Source organism: Papio anubis, chromosome X (assembly GCF_008728515.1).
Source record: "Papio anubis isolate 15944 chromosome X, Panubis1.0, whole genome shotgun sequence".
Classification (NCBI taxonomy): Eukaryota; Metazoa; Chordata; class Mammalia; order Primates; family Cercopithecidae; genus Papio; species Papio anubis.
The window spans coordinates 44,050,524-44,075,267 of NC_044996.1; the positions used below are offsets into that span (position 1 = coordinate 44,050,524).

The window sequence follows — 24,744 nt, forward strand, 5'->3', positions numbered from 1 at the left end:
CCACTTCAGCCTCACAAAGTGTTAAGAATACAGGCATGAGCCACCATGCCTGGCTGGCTATTGCTTCTTCTCATTCCCCTCCAAAAAGGTCTGTTGACATAGATATATATTTTTAATTTTTTTATTATACTTTAAATTATAGGGTACATGTGCAGAATGTGCAGGTTTGTTACATATGTATACATGTGCCATGTTGGTATGCTGCAGCCATTAACTCATCATTTACATTAGGTATTTCTCCTAATGCTATTCCTCCCCCCCCCCCACCCCACAACAGGCCCTGGTGTGTGATGTTCCCCACCCTGTGTCCATGTGTTCTCATTGTTCAATTCCCACCTATGAGTGAGAACATGCAGTGTTTGGTTTTTGTTCCTTGCAATAGTTTGCTCAGAATGATGGTTTCCAGCTGCATCCATGTCCCTGCGAAGGACATAAACTCATCCCTTTTTATGGCTGCATAGTATTCCATGCTGTACATGGGCCACATTTTCTTAATCCAGTCTATCATCGAGGGACATTTGGGTTGGTTCCAAGTCTTTGCTATTGTGAATAGTGTCCCAATAAACATACATGTGCACGTGTCTTCATAGCAGCATGATTTATAATCCTTTGGGTATATACCCAGTAATGGGATCACTGGGTCAAATGGTATTTCTAGTTCTGGATCCTTCAGGAATCGCCACACTGTCTTCCACAACAGTTGGACTAGTTTACACTCCCACCAACAGTGTGAAAGCATTCCTATTTCTCCACATCCTCTCCAGCACCTGTTGTTCCCTGACTTTTTAATGATCGCCATTCTAACTGGTGTGAGATGGTATCTCACTGTGGTTTTGATTTGCATTTCTCTGATGGCCAGTGATGATGAGCATCTTTTCGTGTGTCTGTTGGCTGCATAAATGTCTTCTTTTGAGAAGTGTCTGTTCATATCCTTTACCCACTTTTTGATGGGGTTGATTTTTTCTTGTAAATTTAAGTTCTTTGTAGATTTTGGATATTAGCTCTTTGTCAGATGGGTAGATTGCAAAAATTTTCTCCCATTCTGTAGGTTGCCTGTTCACTCTGATGGTAGTTTCTTTTGCTGTGCAGAAGCTCTTTAGTTTAAGTAGATCCCATTTGTCTATTTTGGCTTTTGTTGCCACTGCTTTTGGTGTTTTAGACATGAAGTCCTTGCCCATGCCTATGTCCTGAATGGTATTGCCTAGGTTTTCTTCTAGGGTTTTTATGGTTTTAGTTCTAACATTTAAGCCTTTAACCCATCTTGTATTAATTTTTGTATAAGGTGTAAGGAAGGGATCCAGTTTCAGCTTTCTACATATGGCTAGCCAGTTTTCCCAGCACCATTTATTGAATAGGGAATCCTTTCCCCATTTCTTGTTTTTGTCAGGTTTCTCAAAGATCAGATGGTTGTAGATGTGTGGTATTATTTCTGAGGACTCTGTTCTGTTCCATTGGTCTACATGTCTGTTTTGGTACCAGTACCATGCTGTTTTGGTTATTGTAGCCTTGTAGTATAGTTTGAAGTCAGGTAGCATGATGCCTCCAGCTTTGTTCTTTTGGCTTAGGATTGTCTTGGCAATGCGGGCTCTTTTTTGGTTCCATACGAACTTAAGTAGTTTTTTCCAATTCTGTGAAGAAAGTCATTGGTAGCTTAATGGGGATGGCATTGAATCTATAAATTACCTTGGGTAGTATGGCCATTTTCATGATATTGATTCTTCCTATCCATGAGCATGGAATGTTCTTCCATTTGTTTGTGTCCTCTTTTATTTCATTGAGCAGTGGTTTGTAGTTCTCTCTGAATTAATTCCTTCCCACAGGGGTTTCTTTTTTATCAGTCTTGCTAGTGGTCTATTTTGTTGATCTGTTCAAAAAATCAGCTCCTGGATTCACTGATTTTTTGAAGGTTTTTTTTGTGTCTCTATCTCCTTCAGTTCTACTCTGATCTTAGTTATTTCTTGCCTTCTGCTAGCTTTTGAATGTGTTTGCTCTTGCTTCTCTAGTTCTTTTAATTGTGATGTTAGGATGTCGATTTTAGATCTTTCCTAGTTTCTCTAGTGGGCATTTAGTGCTGTAAATTTCCCTCTACACACTGCTTTAAATGTGTCTCAGAGAGTCCGGTATGTTGTGTCTTTGTTCTCATTGGTTTCAAAGAACACTTTTATTTCTGCCTTCATTTTGTTATTTACCCAGTAGTGTTGACACATTTTTAATGTAGAATTAAAGTTAATGAACCATTTTTTTCTGGAAATCAACTGTATTTTGGTTTCACTGCCTACTGAATATAGTATTTTAGCTGGTTTCTCAAGGTTAAGATTTCCAACTTCTCGCCAATAACCTACAGGTATCTCAAACAAGTGATGATCTCAGGAATGTGAATAATTGGCAGGAAAATGGGAAAGATGTGGCAGGTTACAGAAAGAACAAAAAGAAGATCCAAGTTGTTAACCACTGTTGTCAACACACTACTGTAATTTTTTTCTAAATTTGAAAAACCTTATATTGTAAAGAAACAAGTAATCATTCTGAAACCTAAGAACAAAAATCAAAAGACCTTAAAACAAGCTTGAGAAAATCTGTCACAAGGCAAAATTTTATTTTTTCAAGTTACAAAAATAAGAGCATGTCAAAAATACAGTCTAGTCCTTATAAGAGTAGTTCCAGCCATTTAAAAGTTATACAGAGTTTGGAAAAAGCAATTTATATAGAAGTCTTAAAACACACAACAATCGTGAACAATACGCACCGTTCAATGTAGTTATTGCTAGTTATATGCAGCTTTTACTTGACATTATTCTCCATAAGGGAAAGGACAGCATTTGGGCATTCTGATTGTTGCTGCTAAAGCTGTGGTTTTGGAAAATCAATCCAAAATAAGAATAAGCTCACTATGAGTAGAATAAAATGTGTAAGTTTCGATCAGTACCACAAGGAAGCATGGTTTAAATTTGAGTTCCATACAATTCTACATAATTCTATTTTGTTACTATAACAGAAACACAGTGTATAGTTTTGGGCAAGAGTAAATGAATTACTGGTTTTATAATTAAGTGAAAAGAAACAGTTTTTGGTTGCCATGTAGAAACAAAGCTGGCATATCTAGCTTATAAACATTAAAAAATGGAAAAGATATTTAATGTTTAAGCAAAAGCAAATCTAGGTTTTTTACCTTTAGAAATTGAGAGATAAAGTTAAGCATTTTGTTCTTTTGAGGATTATCATGAAGATTTGCTATTCTCCATTTTCTTTTTAAAAAGACAATGAGTTAGCCACATAGCAGAAACATATTTTAAAACAGATCTATTTGCTCAATGTCATATGGAAGAACAAATCACAAAATTAAATAATTCTACCTTTAAATAACTAAAGATAATGCAGTTGACAGTACAAAGCACCGGGAAAAAATCACTTATTTGGGGGATGTGTCATACATAAGAAACTTTGGGCCTAAAGTTCACATGGAAGACTTAAAATTTAAGGGTGTCACCAAAAGATAACAATGGCTTTGACTCCAACTCTCATGTTAGATCCTGTTAAAAGGTTAGGTTTATTGCTGTTATTTTACCCCAGTAAGTTCTTGAATAAATGGAGATATACATTGATGATAAGTATGAGGTGAAGTGAAAAGATCTAAAAATATTAGTCTTAGAACAAAAATGACACTCATGATCATTTGGCAAGGATACTTATTAACTTAGTGATTTAAATCCTAAAAATAAGCTACAGTTTTAGGAGGTAGAAAACAAGTACCAACAGTTTACCATTTGGCCACCCTCCTTACTTTTGGCTTCAGCCTTGGATTTCTATTTCTCATTCCCTATTCTCCTGTTAAAGCTATTAGTTGTACTACCACTCATTACCTAAATGTATAGACCTGAAGCTGCCAAGAAAAAATCTTTTTAGGAAGCTTTGTTTTTAAGCCACAAAATGCACCCAATACTCAGATATCAACTGAGAATGTTTTGCACCTCTCTAGTTGATTAATTTACTTCATAAGAAAACATGTCAAAATAAAAAAATCACTTAAAATGAAAAAAGACTACTGAACATCTCTATATGCAATTCCACTATGTCAGAGTAGTTATGTAAACCTAAATCTGTACTATTTTCACTGAACTGATTTGAAAAAGTCATATATTAAAATGGCATTACCAGTGTTAACTGAAAACAGGCACTGTGTTTTACTACAAAATTAACCTAATAACCAAAAAACTTCACTTCTTCCCAGAGCATTATATTGTGGTGACATCCCATAGATAATATTATAAAAGGATTTTATTTTTGCAATAGGCTGGGTTCACAGTGAGTATGTTAGTACCAAGATCGTGTGCTTAATATTACTGTAAGAATGTCATTATTGGAATGTATATAAGGCATGTAAAAAAATAGCTTTAAAGCTCTTAGAGGTCAATGCTCCAAACTGGCAGCTGCTAGAAAAGGTGCTGATAGGAATAGAAAATATTAAAGAAATTTAGTTTCAGCACATATTATTAGTGCTTCTACAATCAAAATAATTCACATAAATTTCAGTTGCTGGAACTAATGGACCAAATGAGAATGGACTTTTGCCCCTTTAACTACTAGACCAATCTTGAAAACGGAAGCAATCACTTGCAATCTTCCACACAGTATTGTTGGGAGTGGACTGAGCAGTCAGCAGGAAGTTCTGGTTGAAGTAATGTTGTTTGTTTCCATCAAACTTCACAGTTCCACTGGTCACAACAAGAACTGTAGTTTGGGACTGAGTTGCTTGCTCTTTACCCACATTAAAAAAAGAGAACAGGTCATTTTCTATCTCTAAATAAGCAGATTTTTAGGCTTAAAATACACTGTTTATGGACTAATGCTTAAAAATGTTTTCATAAACTTTCTGTCCCTTGAGCATAATCTTAAGCATGCATACCCAAATCCAGAAAACTAAATACTCATTCAAAGATATTAAAATTATTTTCAGTCCAGAAAACTTTGAGATACTCTAGTTTTAAAATGAGGGGGGCTTATATCTAGCATAGGACCATTTCCTTCATATATATATATATATATATATATATATATATATATATATATATATATATTTCAGAATTAATATTTCAGTTTTCTAACAGAGCTTATTCATGTTTTGCTTCTTAAACTATTGTTCTTTTCAGAAATTATAAAGGAAAAAAAAAATCACCCTAAACTACAATTTAAGGCACTTAGGACCCCACCTAGAGGTTATATTCAACTGTATCCATCTACCTGGAATCAAATTGTCTTGTCAAAAGTCATCCTTTCACATAACAGAGTAAATTTCTGTGAAATATTAATAGATTGTAAGATACTGAAACACATTAATCAGAGATACGGTATAATTGTACTCTAGAGACATTTCAGGGTCCAGCAGGCAACTATTTCGAGATATCAGATAATCTTTCCCCTCTATTTACAAAAGTCACATTTAATCTCAATTTTACATACAACTTTTAATAAGCCAAAATCACACAATCCATCAAAACCTAGTAGTGGAAAGAATCTGAAGGAAGACCAAAGTTTGACTGGACAGTTAAATTTTTCATAATATTTAACTTGCTCAAATAAGTAAATAGTTCTACCACTGAAAGTTTCTCGCTGCTTTTGGTGTAAAAGCTCAGTGCTTACTAAAGGAAAACAAAGGAAGCATCTTGAAAGACATGATCTTACCATGAACTGGTTGGCAATCTAACATATTGACCTGGAACTCACTAGAAGGCAATGTGTCAAAAAAATTATTTAGGGCATCCAGCCCTGAAACAGCATTTCCATTCCATATTAAGGTGGCCTTGTCCAGATACAGCCTGGTTAGTGCCTAAAAAGAAAGACAAATTTTAAAAAGGGAAATAATTCTGCTTCTAGATAAAAATTTTATAGAAATGGATTAAAATATTACAGATTGTATATAAACAATTTTTGTAGTTCCACCTTCATCTGCACTCCACTTGCTCCATCTCCACTGGAAACCAATGTGAACAAAACGTCTGGTCTTATAATCTTGGCCTTAAATAAATATCATCTTACTCTTTATAAACTAGGCAGTAAAATATATTTTTTCACATTTCACTTTAGACACAATAAAACCTTGCACCCAATTAAGTTCTGCTTTCTGTATTAAAATGAATTAAATGATCACAAATTCCAAGCATATGCAGCTCCAAGCCAGTTTTAGTGTGTCTTCCTTTTGTAATTATGAGAATTAACAAAGTTTTTGATCAAGCCCTACCTGTAACCTTTAATGCTAGTGGCTATATACATGAAACATTTAATATTTGCATGTGTTAGAAAGAATTAGTTCATTACTTCCACTTTTTAGAGAAGAGGTCTGTGTTTTCTTAAAATTTATTCTGTTTTTTAAAAACCTTGAGACAGGGTCCCGCTCTATTGCCTCAGGCTGGTCTCAAACTCTTGGGGTCAAGAAATCCTCTTGCCTCAGTCTCCCAAGTAGCTGGGGTTACAGGCATGTCACACTATGCTCGGCTATAGTACTACTCTATTAGTGTACTTAGTTCAAAAGAATCATGAGTACTTGCTAAAGCAGAGACTTTGATAAGTCAAATAAGTTAAGGCCCGAATGAGGCAGAAATTCAACAGTTAAAACTCTGGGGTCACAAGACACACTATCAGCTTATAATTCTATAATGTAATTTGGGTTAAAAGGCCGGGCGGGCACAGTGGCTCGCGCCTGTAATCCTAGCACTTTGGGAGGCTGAGGTGCGTGGATCACGAGGTAAGGAGTTCAAGACCAGCCTGGTCAAGATGGTGAAACCCCATCTCCACTAAAACTACAAAAATTAGCCGGGCACGGTCGCAGATGCCTGTAATCCCAGCTACTCGGGAGGCTGGGGCAGGAGAATCGTTTGAACCTGGGCGGCAGAGGTTGCAGCAAGCCAAGATCGTGCCACTGCACTCCAGCCTGGGCGACAGAGTGAGACTCCATCTCAAAAAAAAAAAAAAAGTCAACACATACCTTGACACTGGTAATAAACTATGTTGTCTTTTTTTTTCTACTTTATTTTTTGAAAGCAATAAGGTACAATACACATTCAAGGCAAGGCACAATAAACATCCATTGTCACATCCCTTTTCCCTGACATCAAATATCAGTACAAGAAACTTCTTTTATCTCTTGCCTTAAAAAATAGGTTTTTACCTGACAAAAACAAGCAATGGGGAAAGGATTCCCTATTTAATAAATGGTGTTGGGAAAACTGGCTAGCCATATGCAGAAAACTGAAACTGGACCCCATCCTTACACTTTATACAAAGATTAACTCAAGATGGATGAAACACTTAGAAGACGTAACACCCAAACCATAAAACTCTACAAGAAAACCTAGGCAATATCATTCAGGACATAGGCATGGGCAAAGAGTTCATGACTGAAACACCAAAAGTAATGGCAACAAAAGCCAAAATAGACAAATGGGATCTAATTAAACTAAAGAGCTTCCGCACAGCAAAATAAACTATCATCAGAGTGAACAGGCAACCTACAGAATGGGAGAAAAATTTTGCAATCTATCCATTTGACAAAGGTCTAATATTCAGAATCTACAGGAACTTAAATAAATTTACAAGAAAAAAACAACCCCATCAAAAAGTGGGTGAAGGATGTGAACAGACATTGTTCAAAAGAAGACATTTATGTGGCCAACAAGCATGAAAAAAGCGCCTCATCACTTGTCATTAGAGAAATGCAAATCGAAACCACAATGAGATACCATCTCAGGCCAGTTAGAATGGTGATCATTAAAAAGTCAGGAAACAACAGGTGCTGAAGAGGATGTGGAGAAATAGAAATGCTTTTACACTGTTGGTGAGAGTGTAAATTAGTTCAACCATTGTGGAAGACAGTGTGGCAATTCCTCAAGAATCTAGAACCAGAAATACCATTTGACCCAGCAATCCCACTTCTGGGTATATACCCAAAGGATTATAAATCATTCTACTATAAAGACACATGCACACATATGTTTATTTCAGCACTATTCACAATAGCAAAGACTTGGAACCAACCCAAATGCCCATCAGTGTTAGACTGGATAAAGAAAATGTGGCACATATACAGCATGGACTACTATGCAGCCATAAAAAAAGGGATGAGTTCATGTCCTTTGCAGGGACATGGATAAAGCTGGAAACCATCATTCTCAGCAAACTAACACAGAGACAGAAAACCAAACACCACATGTTTTCACTCATAAGTGGGAGTTGAACAATGAGAACACATGGACACAGGGAGGGAAGTATCACACACAACCAGGCCTGTCAGGGGGTGGGGGGCTAGGGGAGGGATAGCATTAGGAGAAATACCTAATGTAGATGACGGGTTGATGGGTGCAGCAAACCACCATGGCACCTGTATACCTATGTAACAAACCTGCACGTTCTGCAAATGTATCCCAGAATTATTATTAATATAATAATAATTATATTATTTATATATATATATAAAATCCCATGTTTAATAAATGGGTTTTATACAAAAAATAGGTTTTTAGAGATAGGGTATTAACTTTTGCAGCTGCAGGATAGAAGTAGTTCTCCAAAGCACAGTTCTATGCTGGTAAGAGACCTAGGCAAGACTCACTTGACTACATACTGACATAATTACTTAAAAGATACGGTGCAGGGATAAGTTGCAATGAAAAAGCTGATGAAATCTCGATCTGCTGAGGACTTAATATTATCCATGCTACATGCATACTTTTTGTGGGTGTAAGCTATACTTTTGAACCATAATCAGAAATTACCTATAAATATATGAAATAAAAGGGGCGAATCAGGAAATATTCCCAGTAATGACCGACCCCTCCATTAGCACTAATACTACCTTAACCATATTGGTTAATTGATGGAACTAAGAAAAGGAAACATATTTAAGTGAATATATGCTGGGCCCAATGTTAAGTGCGGTATTTTAATTAATTCATACTTACCAACCTGAAAAGAAAATGAGGTTAAGGGAAAATGACAGCTTGCTCCAGGTTAAAAAACTAGGTAAAGGTAAACCTGGGATATGATTCCAGAGCCCATGTTCCCATGAATGCCATACCAATCCTTCCCTGAGCAATTTGCTTTTAAAGGGTAAGTCCACAGTTACCACTTATGCAAGGCAGATGAAACGCTGGCTCCAGACACGACCTGGTATTTAATAACGAGTAGTAGTCTAAAAACAGTAGTAGAGTCTATAACACTCACCCGTCTTCTTTTATCCATTGTCTCATAGTAAATATTGACAAACTCCTCAGCAGCTCTACATGCCTGATCTACATAAGTTTTAAAATCCTACAAGAAAAATTCCAGAAGTATAGATTACCAACCTTTTCAACCCCTCACAAACACAAAACCACTGACAGAAGCTGATGATTTATTTCAACCACCATGTAGTTCTATATATAGTCCACATTCTTTCATATAAATTCAGCCATTTTAAAGGCTGGACTCTAAAGTTTGCAATTTTAAAATTTTTCACTAACTTTAAGTGCATGTCTTTAGGACATAATCTTCTCAATGAATCTGAGTCTTTTTCAGTCTCTACATATAAATTTATAATCTTTTCTTGGCAACTAAGTACTTTAGACTTTCAATATTTTACAAACATTCACGGCAATGAAAATGACACCACCTGACCCTTAGAAAAGGAGAGCGAGCGGCGAAAACTGCCACTGAATAAGCCAGGCAAGTGTTTTCTCTTTTCCATGTGAGATGTTAGGGCCAAACTCCAAAGTTGTTGAACGGAACACACACACACACACACACACACACCCCAAAGTAGTTCAACTACTTGAAAAACTGGCAGCTCCACTTAGGAAACTTTCCCACATTACGTGAACCTTCACTGCTGTTTGCATAAGAACCGTGAAACCGAAGAAAGCAACGCTGTTGGCGTTCGTGCCGGAGAATTAAGGAATACCTTCCTTCTCATTCATTTACGGGGCCCAGTCTATTACAGAATTAAGAACAATGAATCGCCAGTTTCTTTGTCAGGTAACTGAAAGTGATTTTTAGAGAGGAAGATAATCGAGAAAAAGAGAATGCAAGCCATAAACAACAAACCCCAACACCCCCGCCTCTCGCTATTTCGCAGCTCAGGGTCCTTTCCGGGACCAGAAAGCGACCGCAAAACAGGCGGGGTTGGGGCCGGCAGGGCGGGCAGCAAAACGTGGGCCCCGCCCCGCAGTACAGAGAGCCGGGCCGTGATTCGTCACCTATCCACGTGAGCAGCAACGAGACCGCCCCGGAGTCCCTCCAATCAGCCACTGGAGTCCGGCGCCCAGCAGACCTGCCACAGCCCAAGCACTCACCACAGACATGGCCATCGGGGAGCCTACAGCAGCGTGTTCCGGCAGTGGCGGCGTCACTACCTCCTCACGTGTCCGGCCCCCACAGCTGCGGAATGATCAATACTTATGAAGAGAGCGAAACCCGCCAAACGTACAGAATTTTCCACCCTCCCATTCTCTCCCGGAAGTAGCTCGGTCCGTCGTTAAAAGCACACCGATGTTCCAACCTTAAGTTCCACCTCCCTTCAGTTCCTGCAGATCCCTCCCATCCGCCTTATCTACTTGTTTGATACTTACTTAGTTTAAAATTTAAAAACCACTTCGCTTTTGTAAACATGATACTCAAAAGGAAAGTCCCTTAGTTTTCTACCGACAAGCCTGGGGACAAGCAAAAATGAAAGTGTTCAATTACAGGGACTTTTTTTGCCCCAGGAGGCGGAGCCAAAGTCCTCTGGAGACCAATTCGAAATGCGAGACCTCCTATTCCGTAGCCTATAGGATAAATGGGCGGAGCTTGGGGAAAGGCGTACATGAATAGTGAACAATTTAGCATTCTGGAACATTCTGGAAGGATCACCCTCACTGAATTACTATGTTTTGGCAGTAGCCTAAAATTACTGTTTCATTTTAACCTAGCCATATTCAACAGGAAAAGTTCATCTAGTTTCCCCATTCTGGCATTTTACAATGTCTTGCAGACACCAACAAAAATTAAGTTCACAGTGCCATTCACCACCTTTTAAGGGCTATTTATTCTGCAAAGTATTCTAACAATAACTAAAATGTCAAGCGCTGACTGTATGTAAGGTGCTTTTCTAATCAGTTTTACATATATCCACTTATTATAACAATGCTGAGGTAATTGCTATTATTTTATCATCTTCATTTTACAGGTAAGATGGAGTGAATCTGCCTACCGTAACAGACTAGTTGAGATTCAAACTCAAGCAATATAACTATCACGGCAATCTAGCTTTGCTCCCCAACACCCCTTAAAAACCTCTCATCCCAAAGCTGCCAACGACTTCTGATTTAAATGGCAAATTAATTAGATGTTGTAGTTTTACCTTGAGTGGCTGGTGTGTGGTCCCTCATAATAGTAACTTCTTCTTTGGTGTCTTTCTCTGTCTCCCTGAGACCAGTGGCTTCTGCACTTTCTCATACTTTTAACCTTTCTCTTTATCTGGCTCTTTTCCTTTTAAGGTAGTGCTAACGGAAGCTGCTTCTCGGCCAGTCCGCTTCCGTTTTCCGCTAACCTAACCTCTGACTGGCGTCACTTCCGGTGCATCCCCCCTTTTAAAGCCTCCCTTCTTCCGGGTGATGTAAATTGCTACCCGTATGCTAATGAATCTTAACAACCTATCCCAAGCCCGCACCGCTTATCTGAGCTCCAGTTACACATATGAATTTTGCTAAACATGAACACGAGTGCACTATAGGCTTCTTAAACTTGTACGTGCAAAATTTAAACTCATTATTTCCTCTGCACTTCCAAACTTTTGTGTTCTCCCAGTCGCCTATCTTGAATTCTCGGAATCTTTATTTTTTTGGTTCCCTCTCCTCCTTATCATGATTCATTCAATAAATATTTATCAAGTAGTCACTGTGTGCCAAGGATTGTGCAAGGCTCTGTATATAGAGTGGTGAATAAAATGGACATGTTTCGTATTCTTATGAGGCTCAAAGTGTAATGAGAGTGCTAGACAATAAACATAACATCAATGAGTTACAAAGAAATACTGAGTAACTTGCTTAGTTCTGACCATTCCCTATAGCAATCCTTCTACCCTTCTCCCTCTTCCTTTTTTTTTTTTATTTCTTTTTTTTTTTTTTTTGAGACGGAGTCTGGCTCTGTGGCTCAGGCTGGAGTGCCGTGGCATGAAGTTGGCTCACTGCCAACCTCCGCCGCCTGGGTTCGAGCAATTCTCTTGCCTCAGCCTCCCGAGTAGAGTAGCTGGGACTACAGGCACGAGCCACCAGGTCCGGCTAACTCTTTTCCTTTTTCTCCCTCTCTCTTTTTGGCTCTCTCCCTCCCTTTCTCCCCCACACTTCTCTCACTTTCCCCGTCTCGTTCTCTCCTCCCTCTCTCCCCCCGAACTTCTCTCCCTTTCCCCTTCTCATTCCCCCTCTCATTCTCTCCTCCCACACAAACTTTGATAACTCTATTGCCTATTTTCTTCCAAACTCTCATAATCTTTAAATACCGACCTTGGTCTGATCTGAATTTATTTTCCCAGGCTATTCTCCCAAATTCACCAACACTGGCAAAGTTAACTACTACTGGTTGCCAAGAATGACTGATGTTTACTGCTTTATTGGTGATTGTTTTTCTTGATTGAGAGATTGTGTTTTATATGATTTCATTCAATCCTCAAGACCCCCAGAAAGGCAGACATTATTATCTAGATTTTTTAAAATTTAAACTTAAGTTTAAAGAAGTTAAGTAAATTGGTTAAGATGATACAGCTAGTGGGCCTGGGATTTCCCCCCCAAACTTTCAAATCCCAAAGTCTGCTTTTAGACACTTGGCTATTCATGCATTTACTTATATATTCTTCTTTTGGAACGTTCCCTCCATTTCTACCTGTCCTTCAGGGACCAATGTAGCAGGACGAGCTGCAGACAAAACTCCTCAGACACCGGATTAAAGAAGGAAGAGGTTTTTTTATTTGGCCGGGAGCATCGGCAGACTCGCGTCTTAAGAGCCGAGCTCCCGGACAGGTGCGATCTTCCCTATGAAGCCTTCCCTTGTTTCATGTCCCCTGAACCCCAACTCTTGTGACCTCTTTAATGGCTGTGAGGGTGGCTATTGGTGTGGAAATAGTGTTGAAAAATATGGGAGGGTTGAAGTACTGGAAAGGGACAGTTGAGTTAGAGGTGGAGGGGGGGCCCAGTTTTGCACTGAATTTTTGCACGGAATTTTGTGCTACAAAGTGGAAATTGCTACATTGTGCTACAAAGATAGGAGACTGGGTAAACTGATAATATAGAAACCAATGATGGGCTCTGGTTGTCAGAGCAGTGAATTTAAAGATATGAAAACTATGTTGCGTGGAGGGGGAGGGAAATGGAAACAAAGTGAATAAGACACGGAGCTGCTCTTCACTAGATAACTGCAAATGTATAAAACTTGGGAAGAATGACTAGGAAGGATGTGAAAGGGCTTTTCTGGGAACACAGCACAGCATTTTGATTAAACACATTGCTGTTGGCACTAGTCTGAGCTCGAATCCTAATCATGCTACTGACTAGTTTTTTGACCTTGGAAAATTACCATTCCATGACTCAGATTCCTGATCTGTAAAATGGAAATGATATTAGTACATATTTCACAGCATTGCTTTAGGAATTAAATGAGTCAGTGCCTGTCATATAGTTCTTGCTTGAGGAGCATTATTTTCCTACCCATGGCAGAGGAAATTAGGCAGCCACTTATTTGAGAGTATGAGGTGGGGACAGATTAGATAACGTTTGAGGTACTGAGAGGCATCTATCTGCACAGTTTAGGAGATGGCTGGTGACCCTGGGATAACAGACTGTGGGAGCAATAAATTGTGTCAGGTAGGATTAAATGAGGCTGTGCTGTGCAGCCAGATCTTCTGATCAAGTGTAAACCTAATGAAATTAATGTTGTTGGGAGTTACCAACATCCCCATCTGAATCTTTGCCTTGCTCAAGACTTGACCAGAACTAATCTAGAACAAACAGGGAAGTGATCTGAGCAGTCAACCCCTTCCTCTGAGGTCCTTAATTGGCAACTATACTGTTCACATCAAATAGTGCTTTTAAAAGAAAGTTTAATGGAGATATAATTCTCATATCATACAATTCACTTATTTAAAAACCAATTCAGTGGTTTTTAGTATATTTACAGTTATTCAAGCATCACCGCACAACTTTAGAACATTTTTAACACCTCGAAGAGAAACCCCTTTCCCATTAGCAGTCAGTTCCCACTTCCCTTTTTACCCTAGCTCCTAGCAACCACCAATCTACTTCCTGTCTCTATGTATTTGCCTATCCTGGACATTTCATATAAATGTAATCCTACATTATGTGGTCCTTTGTGTCTGGCTTGTTTCACTTAGCAGAATATTTTCAAGATTCATATACATTGTAGCATGTATGAACATTTCATTCTTTTTAATTGCAGAATAATATTCCATGGAATGAGTATAACACATTTTATTTATTCATCCATCTGTTGATGGACATTTGGATGGTTTCTACTTTTTGGCTATTGTAAACAACGTTTCTAGGAACATTCGTGTACAAGTTTTTGTATTGACATGTCCTAGATACCTAGGGGTGTAATTGCTAGTTCATATTGTAATTAATGTTTAATGTTTTAAGGAACTGTCAACCTGCTTTCCACAGTGGCTACAACATTTTACATTTCCACCAGCAAGGCATGAGGGTTCCAATTTCTTAACATCTTCACCAACACTTGTTATTGTCTATATTTTTTATTACAGCTATCTTAGTGGGCATTGTGGTTTTGATTTGCATTTCCCTGATACCTAATGATATTGAGCATCTTTTCATGAACTTATTGTCCATTTGTATATCTTCTTTGAAGAAATGTCTATTTAGATTTTTTTGTTTACTTTTAAAATTGGGTTATTTGGCTTTTCGTTATTGAGTTTTGTGTCATATATATAGTTACACGTCCCTGATCAGATATATGATGTACTAATATTTTGTCTCATTTTGTGGGTTATATTTTTGCTATTGTGGAGTTGTTGAGAGATGTCTGGAAGTAGTTGAGTGTGTCAAATTATAATTCTACAAATCCTGGTGTCCTTACAAATATTTAGCAGTTTCTGAATAAATATTCCTCAGATTCTCACAGGTATTTGCTTAACTTCTAGAGTTCTGCAAAAGATTATTTTGACCATTTTTGTCATTGTTTCCATTGCTTTTATGCAGTGGTGGGTTTGCAGAGATGTGCACTCTGCCATTCCAGTAGTCCTGCCTAGATGGTCCTTTTGCATATCCTTTAAAATAAATTATTATAAATAATGCTGCAATGAACATGAGAGTGAAGATATCTTTATGAGGCGATGATTTCATTTCCTTTGGGTATATAGCAGCATTATTCACAATATCCAAGATATGGAAACAACCCAAGTGTCCATCAATGGATGAATGGATAAAGAATCTGTGATTGTGCGTGTGTGTGTGTACATATATATACACACACACAATTGAATATCATTGAACCCTATAAAAGGAAGAAATCCTGTCATTTGCCACAACATGGATGAACCGGAGGACATTATACTAAATAAAGTAAGGTAGACACACAAAAAAATATTGCATGATGTCACATATGTGAAATATGACAAAAGAGTCAAATATATGGAGATAGAGAATAAAATAGTGGTTACAGGGGTGTTGGGGCTGGTAGGGAGAGGAAATGAGTACGTGTAGGTCAAAGGATACAAAGTAGCAGATATGTAGGATGAACAAATCTAAACATCTAATATATAACATGAAGACTGTAATTAATAATAGTGTATTATGTTTAGGAATTTTTCTAAACAAGTAGTTTATAGCTGCTCTTGCCACATGGGAAAAAATGGGTAACTATGTGAAATGATAGATACGATCATTTGATTCACTATGATAACCATTTTATTATATATGTATCTCATAACATCATGTTGTATACCTTAAATACATACCATAAAATGTATTCTAAAAAGACATTATAGTCTGTCTTTTATTATTTGTATACTTAAATTCCTACTATATTTTAAGTTCCCAGGGATAACTATATGTTTTTCGTATATTAAACACTTATACAAACCACTGGCACTGAGAAAAAATCTTACACAAAGCAGGTGGTTAAAATTGAGTGATCAAATCAAATTTCCTCCTCCTTTTAGCTTGTCTCTATCCCCATTCTGAATCCATTCTTAAGGAAGTGAAGGTGTGAATTAATTTCCTATAAAGGAAACTTTTTCCTCCTGTGGCATAGAAGTGAGAGTATAATCCATTTTCGCCTCATTACTTTCCAATTGCCTCCTCTATGGGATATTCACAAGTCTTATCTTCAAAGGAGAACAATTCTTTCAATTCCCTGCTGGAAACTTATTTTTCTTCAAGTAATTATTTGCAGAAGCGAAATGAATAATAAGGCTTTTGTATTGGTTGAGCTCTCAGGTTTTGGGAAGTCCCTCGAAGACACTGGCTTACCCAGTCTGCAAATTTCTTACAAAAATGTAATTTATAATTGTCAGGATATCATAATGAAAGGTTAAGGCAGAGACATATATTTAATTAACAAGATGAACTAAAATCTGTTTCCTTTTCTCATTTGGTTCTACCTGAGAAGTCTTCTTCATATTAAACATCTGTTTCTTTCTTACCTTCCTCCTTTCATTTAGCCCCAAACTTCTTCCCCCTCCCATGAACTCAGTAAAAAAGAAACAACAAATAGAGAAAACAAAAAGTGACTCTTCCCCACAAAAAATGACAGAAAATGTTAGAGGCTTAACGTAGTGACTCAGTTTTTCTCTGTTACCTTTAAGTATATTTTCTTCTGATATTAAAATAGATCTACTAAATTATTTTAGTATTTGCCTGATATAACATTTTCTTATCATTTTACTTTCAACTTTTTTGAATCCTTATGTTGATGTGTCTTTTGTACATTGCATATAGTCGGATTTTATTTTTTTTTGACCTGACAATCTGTTTTTTTAAGAACATGATGTATAATTTGCATGAAGTAATGTTCATAAAGTTTAAGTGTACTGCTGGATTGATTTTACAGAAGTATACCCTCACATAACTACTAACTAACTACGTTAAAACAGAATATTTCTATTGCCCCAGAAAGCTCCTTCCTGTCCACTCCCAGTCAACACTCCCCAAAGGTAACCACTATAGTGACTATCACGATTATAAAAAGCTTTTGTCAGTTATTGAACTTCCTATAAATGGTATCATATAATATGTATTCTTTGACATCTGTCTTCTTTTGAATTTAAATTTTAATTTTTACTTGACAAATAATAATTGTATATATTTATGAGATACAATGTGATGTTTTGAAATATGTATACATTGTGGAATGATTATATCAAGCTAATTAACATATGCATCACCTCACATACTTTTTTGTAGAGAATATTTAAAAATCTATTCTTGGGGCTGTGTGTGGTGGCTCATGCCTGTAATCCCAGCACTTTGGGAGGCTGAGGCAGGCGGATCTTTTGAGGTAAGGAATTTGAGACCAGCCTGGCCAACATAGTGAAACCCTGCCTCTACTAAAAATACAAAAAAAAAAAAATTTAGCTAGGTGTGGTGGTACACACCTGTAATTCCAGCTACTAGGGAGGTTGAGGCAGGACAATCGCTTGAACCCAGGAGATGGAGGTTGCAGTGAGCCGAGATCACGCCACCGCACTCCAGCCTGGGCGACAGAGTGAGACTCTATCTCAGAAAAGAAATCTATTCTTTTAGCAATTTTGAAATATACATTAATAACTGTGGTCACCTTGTTGTGCAATAGACTTTGAAAAACATCTGGCTTCTTAAATTCAACATTAATGTGAGATTTATCCATGTTTTTGCCTTGTAGTTCATTCTTTTTCATTGCTGTGAAATATTTGTATAAATATATCACAGTTTGTCTATTCTCCCATTGACTGACCTTTGTGTTGTTTTTGGTTTGGGGCTTTTTTTTTTCTTTTTGAGGCAGGATCTCAGTCCAGTGCAGCAGTGCAATCGTAGTTCACTACAACCTCAGACTCCTGGGCTCAAGCAATTCTTCCCCGTCATCCTCCCGGGTCACTAGGGACTGCAGGTGCATGCCACAATACTTGGCTAAATATATATTTTTTAACAGACAGAATCTTGATATATTGCCCAGGATGGTCTCAAACTCCTGGACTCAAGCAATCCTCTTGCCTCCTGGGTATATCTTAAATATCCCCGAGGCTATGAATATTCTTGTATGTGCCTTAAAGTTGGACAAGAGCACTCATTTCTTTCGGGTATATACATAGGAGTGGCACTGCTGCATTATATGGTACACATGTGATCTACTTTAGTAGATTCTGGCACATGGATTTCCAATTGACACCTTCACCAGCAACCTATGAACATCCCAGTTACTTCACATTTTTACCAACACTTGGTATTGTCAGTCCTTTTATTTTTAACTATCTTGATGGATGTGTACTGGTATCTCAGCATGATTTTGATTTGCATGTCCTGATAGGTAATAAGTTGAACTCCTTGTAATATGCTTACTGGCCATTTGTTCGTCCTCTATAGTGAAAGGTCTGAGTGTTTTACCCATTTTTTAGTAAGATAGGTAGTCTGTTTTTACCTGTTTTTTGAAAAGATAGGTAGCCCGTCTTTTAAAAAAATTAATTTGTAGGGTTTCTCTTAATTCCAGATACAAGTCTTTTGTCATATATATATACACGTATACATACACTATATATAGTAAATGTCTTCCTTAAATCTGTGGCTTACCTTTTTACTGTCTTGATGCCTTTTGATGAACAGAAGCTTTTAATTTTTATGAAGTGCAATCTGTCAATTTCTCCTTTCAAATTTACTGTTTTCTGTGTCCTAATGAAGGACTTTTGCTTGCGTGAAGGTCCTTAAGATATTACCCTATGCTTTATTAATTTGTATTTCACATAATAGCTAATCCATCTTAAATATTTTTTTGTGTGTAGTATGAAGCATAGATCTGATGATTCAGGACAATTTACTGAAAAGGCCATTCTTTCCCTCACTAAATTGCAGTGGATGCTTTGCTGTAATTCAGGTAATTGTTTATAAATTACTTGACTTCCTAATCTGTTCCATAGATTTATTTGTCTGTGTTTGCATCACTATCACATTTAAATATTGGAGTTTTAAAATAGGCCTTGAAAACTTGAGGGTGTATAATCTGCCAACTTTGTTCCTCTTTTCCCCCAAATTTGTCTGTACCTGTTTTAGATCTTTTGCATTTCCATATAATTTTTATATATAACTTTTCAATTTCTACACAAAGATATCCTTCGGGGCTTTTAATTTGGATTGCATTCAATCTTAGACCAATTTGCAGAGAATTGATATCTTAACAATATTCACTTTCAAAATCCATGCACATGATGTATCTCTCCATTTATCTAGGTCTTCTTTGATTTCTTTCAGCAATGCTTCATAAAAGAGGTCTTAAACATCGTTCACTAGATTAATTCTCGGATAGCTCATTTTTTATGCTATTGCAAATGATATTGTCTTTTAAAACATGTTCCCATTGTTTGCCATCATTTATTTATTTTAGTTGGGGTCTCATTTTGTCACCCAGGCTGGAGTTCAGTGGTGCAATCATGGCTCACTGCAGCCTCAACCTTCTGGGCTCAAGTAATCCTCCCACTTCAGCCTCCTGAGTAGCTGGGACCACAGGCATGTGCCACCACGCCTGGCTGAATCTAAAAAATTATTTGTAGAGACAGGGGTCTCTCTGTGTTGCCCAGGATTGTCTTGAACTCCTGGGCTTAAGCAATCCTCCCCCTTGGATTCCTATAGTGTTGAGATTTCAGGCGTTAGCCATGACATCTTACCTGCTAGACATATGACTCATTCTTATGTGTTAAGCTTTATCCAGAGACTTTGTTAAATTTACTTAAATATTTTCTTTTTTTTTTTCTCTTGAGATAGGGTATTGTTCTGTCACCCAGGCTGAAGTGCAGTGGCATGATCATAGCTCACTGCAGCCTTGAACCCCAGGGCTCAAGTGATCCTCCCACCTCAGCCTCTTGAGTAACTAGCACTATACATGTGTACCACAATGCCTGGTTAATTTTTTATTTTTAAATTTTGTTGTGGAGATGAACGTCTCAATATATTTCCCAGGCTGATCTCAAGTTCCTGACCTCAAGTGCTCCTCCTGCCTTGGCCTTTCAAAGTATTGGGATTACAGGTGTTAGCCAAAGTGCCCAACCTATTTAAACATTTATAATAATTTGTAGATTCTTTTGGATATTTTATGTACATAATCATGTTATCCAAAATAGAGTTTACTTCTTTCTTTACAATCTTTATATCTTAAATTTAACTTTCTTGACTTATCAAACTGATTAGGGTTTCCAGTACAATTTCGAGAAATGGAAATAGTGGTCACTTTTGTTTTGATTCTCATCTCAGGGGAAGAGTTCAATATCTCACCATAAAGTATGATGTCTGGTTTTTAAAAACAACCCTTATTGGATTAGAACATTTCCTTTCTATTCCTAGTTTGGTATTTTTTAAAAAAAAATCAAAAACAGATGTTGAATTTTATCATGTGCCACTTCTGCATCCATTGGTGGTTTTCCCCTTTATTCATCTAACATAATAAAATACATTGGTTGACTTACAAATGTTAAACCAAGGTTCCATTACTGGTATAAATCTCACTTAGTCATCATTTGTTTTATATATTACTGGATTAATGTAGCTAATATTTTGTTCAAGATTTTTGCATCTACGTTCATGACAGATATTGGCCTGACATTTTCCTGTCTTGCTATATTCTCATTAGGTTTTGGTTTCAGGGTTCCGTTGAGCTCATCAAATATAGCTGGATCAGCTTTCTTTTCTAGTGTTTGCATGATATATATTCCCACCCTTTTTACTCTTGACTTTTCTATATCCTTTTATTTACTTTGAGTCTCTTTTAAGCAGCATGTAGTTGTATTTTTTTTTTTTTATAAAAGAAGCAGTCTGACAATTGTAGTATTTTAATTGGAGTGTTTAGTCCATTTGCATGTAATTTTTAAATATACTTGGTTTTATAGCTATCATTTTGTTATATGTTCTCTATTTGTCCTGCCCTTTATTTTTCTTTTCTTGACCTCTGTTTTTTTATTCAAGTATTTCTATTCCACTATTTTCTTCTCTATTGCTTTTTAATTATACATTATTTTATAATTTTTTTTCTTGGTTATCTTAGGGATTATGAAAGGCATCCATGACTTATTCCAGTCTATCTTAAATTAGTATTTTTACCATTTCCTGAACATGTGGTATATAACAGTTACACCTCACTTACTGACTTCTCAACTTTTGTACAATTGTTGTTATGTCTTTTATTTTATTTATGTTAAAAACCGTATAAGAGGTAAATTTTATGTTATGTATATTTTGCTACAATAAAATATAGGAAATTGTTATTATCATTGTTTTAAACAGTCAGTGCTCTTTGTTCCTTCCTGCAGTTTCAGACTTCTATCTGTAATAATCTTCCCTCAGCACAAAGTCTCTTCTTCCATATTTCTTGTAGTGAGCATCTGCTAGTAAAAAAATTAACTTTTGTTTTTCTGAAAATATATTTTGTTTTATTGAGGTGAAGTAATATAACATAAAATCAAACACTTGAAAGTGAAAAAATTCGGTCTTATTTTGTATATTCACAATGTTAATCAACCACCACCTCCATACACTTCCAAAATATTTTCATAATTTCAAAAGGAAACACTGTATTCATTAAGCAGTTACTCCTAATTTCCTCCTCCTTTCAGCTCCAAGCAATCACCAATCTGTTTTCTGTCTTTATGGGTTTACCTACTCTGGATAGTTTATACAGTGGATCATATAATATATAACCTTTTATGTCTGATCTCTTTTACTCAGTATAGGGTTTTCAAGGTTCATTCATGTTATATCAGTACATTACTTTTTATGACTGAATAATATTTCATTTTATAGCTATACGATGTTTTACTTATCCATTCATCTGTTGATGGACATTTGGATTGTTTCCATCTTTACTTATTGTGAATAGTGCTGCTGTGACCATTCATGTACATGTCTTTGTTTAGTACTTGTTTTGAATTCTCTGGGGTATAGCATATAGTTTTATTTTATTGCAATGTCTTTGATCTTGGTATCGGAGTAATAATGACCTCTTAGAATAAGTTAGGAAGTGTCCCTAGCTGTACAGTTTTTTGGAGAGTTTGTGAAGGATTGATATTAATTATTCTTTAAAGATTTGGCAGACTTCACCAGTGAAGCCATCTGGTCCAGGGCTTTCTTTGAATTGAGAGGTTTTGATTGCTGATGATATCTCTGCTATTTTATAGTAGAAAATTGCATCAGATTTTCAATTTCTTTTTTTTTTCCCCTTTCAGCTCAACTTTTATTTATTTTTAATTTTTATGGGTTCATGGTAGGCATATATATTAATGGGGTACATGAGATGTTTTGATACAGGCATGCAATGAGAAATAAGCACATCATAGAGAATGTAGTATCAATTCCCTCAAGCATTTATTCTTTGAGTTACAAATAATCAAATTATACTCTTCAAGTTATTTTAAAATGTACAAATTAAGTTATTATTGACTATAGTCACCCTGTTATGCTATCAAATAGTAGGTCTTATTCATGCTTTCTATTTTTTTTTAACACCCATTAACAATCCCCACCTCCCCCTTAACTCCCTACTACCCTTGCCAGCCTCCGGAAACCATCCTTCTACTCTCTATGTCCATGAGTCTGGTTGTTTTCATTTTTAGATCCCACAAATAAGTGAGAACATGTGATGTTTGCCTTTCTGTGCCTGGCTTATTTCACATAACACAGTGATCTCCAGTTCCATCCATTTTGTTGCAAATGACTGGATTGCATTCTTTTTTATGGCTGAATAGTAATCCAAATCCATTGTGTATATGAACCACATTTTCTTCATCCATTCATCTGTTGATGGACACTTAGGTTACTTCCAAATCTTAGTTATTGTAAACAGCATAGGAGTGCTGCAAAAAGCATAGGAGTGCAGATACCTCTTTGATATACTGATTTCCTTTCTTTTGAGTATATACCCAGAAGTGAGATTGCTGGATCATATGGTAGCTCAACTTTCAGTTTTTTGAGGAACCTTCAAATTGTTCTCCATAGTGGTTGTACTAATTTACCAGCCCACCAACAGTGTACCAGGATTCCCCTTTCTCTACATCCCTGCCAGCATTTGTTATTGCTTGTCTTTTGGATAAAACCCATTTTAACTGGGGTAAGATGACATCTAATTGTAGTTCCGATTTGTGTTTCTATGATGATCAATGATGCTGAGCACCTTTTCTTTTTTTTTTTTTTTTTTTTTTTTTTTTGAGACGGAGTCTCGCGCTGTGTCACCCAGGCTGGAGTGCAGTGGCGCGATCTCAGCTCACTGCAAGCTCTGCCTCCCAGGTTCAGGCCATTCTCCTGCCTCAGCCTCCGAGTAGCTGGGACTACAGGCGCCCGCCACCACGCCCGGCTAGTTTTTTGTATTTTTAGTAGAGACGGGGTTTCACCATGTTAGCCAGGATGGCCTCGATCTCCTGACCTCGTGATCCGCCCGCCTCGGCCTCCCAAAGTGCTGGGATTACAGGCTTGAGCCACCGCGCCCGGCCGATGCTGAGCACCTTTTCATGTGCCTGTTTGCCATTTGAGCTCACTGTAGATATATGGATTTGTTTCTGGCTCCTCTATTCTGTTCCGTTGGTCTATGTTCTGTTTTTATGCTAGTACCATGCCATTTGGTTACTATAGCTTTGTAGTGTAATTTGAAGTCAGGTTATGTGATTCCTCCAGTTTTGTTCTTTTTCCTTATGATATAGCTTTGGCTATTCTGGGTCTTTTGTGGTTCTATATAAATTTTAGGATTGTTTTTCTATTTCTATTCGTTCCATTCATTTTTCTGTTTCATATTTTTATGAAGAATGGTCATTGGTATTTTAATAGGGATTGCATTGAATCTGTAGATTGCTTTGGGTAGCATGGACATTTTAACAATATTGATTCTGGCCAGGTACAGTGACTCATGCCAGTAATCCTAGCACTTTGGAAGGCCAAGGCAGGTGGATTGCTTGACCTCAGGAGTTTGAGACCAGCCTGGGCAACATGGTGAAATCCTGTCTCTACAAAAAATACAAAAACTAGCTTGGTGTGGTGGCTCATGCTTGCACTCCCAGCTACTTGGGGAGTTTGCCATTTATATGTCTTCTTTTAAGAAATTTCTATTTAAATCTTGGGGGGCTGAGTCAGGAGGATCACTTGAGTCCAGGAGGTGGAGATTGCAGTGAGCTGAGATCATGCCACTGCACTCCAGCCTAGGCAACAGAGTGAGACCCTGTCTCAAAAAACTAAGAAATAAACAAACAAAAATATTGATTCTTTCAATACATGAACATGGGATATTTTTTCATTTTTTTTGTGTCCTCTTCAATTTCTTCTATCAGTGTTTTATGGTTTTCATTATGGAGACCTTTCACATCTTTGGTTAGCTTAATTCCTATGTATTTAATTTTATGTGTGGTTATTGAAAATGGGATTACTTTTGTATTTCTTTTTCACATTGTTCAGTGTTGGCATATAGAAATGCTACTGATTTTTGTATATTGATTTTGTATTCTGCAACTTTACTGAATTTGTTTATCAGTTCTAATCGTTTTCTTGTGGAGTCTTTAGG

At 37.0% G+C, this 24,744-nt stretch overlaps 1 protein-coding gene across 5 annotated transcripts; it reads right to left on the minus strand.

Annotated features, from left to right (window-relative positions):
• Positions 1 to 2,566: 2,566 nt before the first annotated feature.
• NXT2 (nuclear transport factor 2 like export factor 2) lies at positions 2,567 to 11,566 on the minus strand. 5 transcript variants are annotated; one of them, XM_003918133.2, is made up of 5 exons: positions 11,366 to 11,566; positions 10,320 to 10,404; positions 9,214 to 9,300; positions 5,680 to 5,824; positions 2,567 to 4,755 (listed from the first exon to the last, which is right to left on the minus strand). In XM_003918133.2, the coding sequence occupies exons 1-5, from the start codon at positions 11,458 to 11,460 to the stop codon at positions 4,574 to 4,576; spliced, it is 594 nt and encodes a 197-aa protein (XP_003918182.1). In that variant the 5' UTR covers positions 11,461 to 11,566; the 3' UTR covers positions 2,567 to 4,573. The 5 variants fall into 5 exon arrangements, with proteins under 5 accessions (XP_003918182.1, XP_009196362.1, XP_009196364.1 ...); XM_009198098.4 differs by lacking the exon at positions 11,366 to 11,566 and adding an exon at positions 10,596 to 10,726; XM_009198100.1 differs by lacking the exons at positions 10,320 to 10,404; positions 11,366 to 11,566 and adding an exon at positions 10,072 to 10,218.
• Positions 11,567 to 24,744: the final 13,178 nt, after the last annotated feature.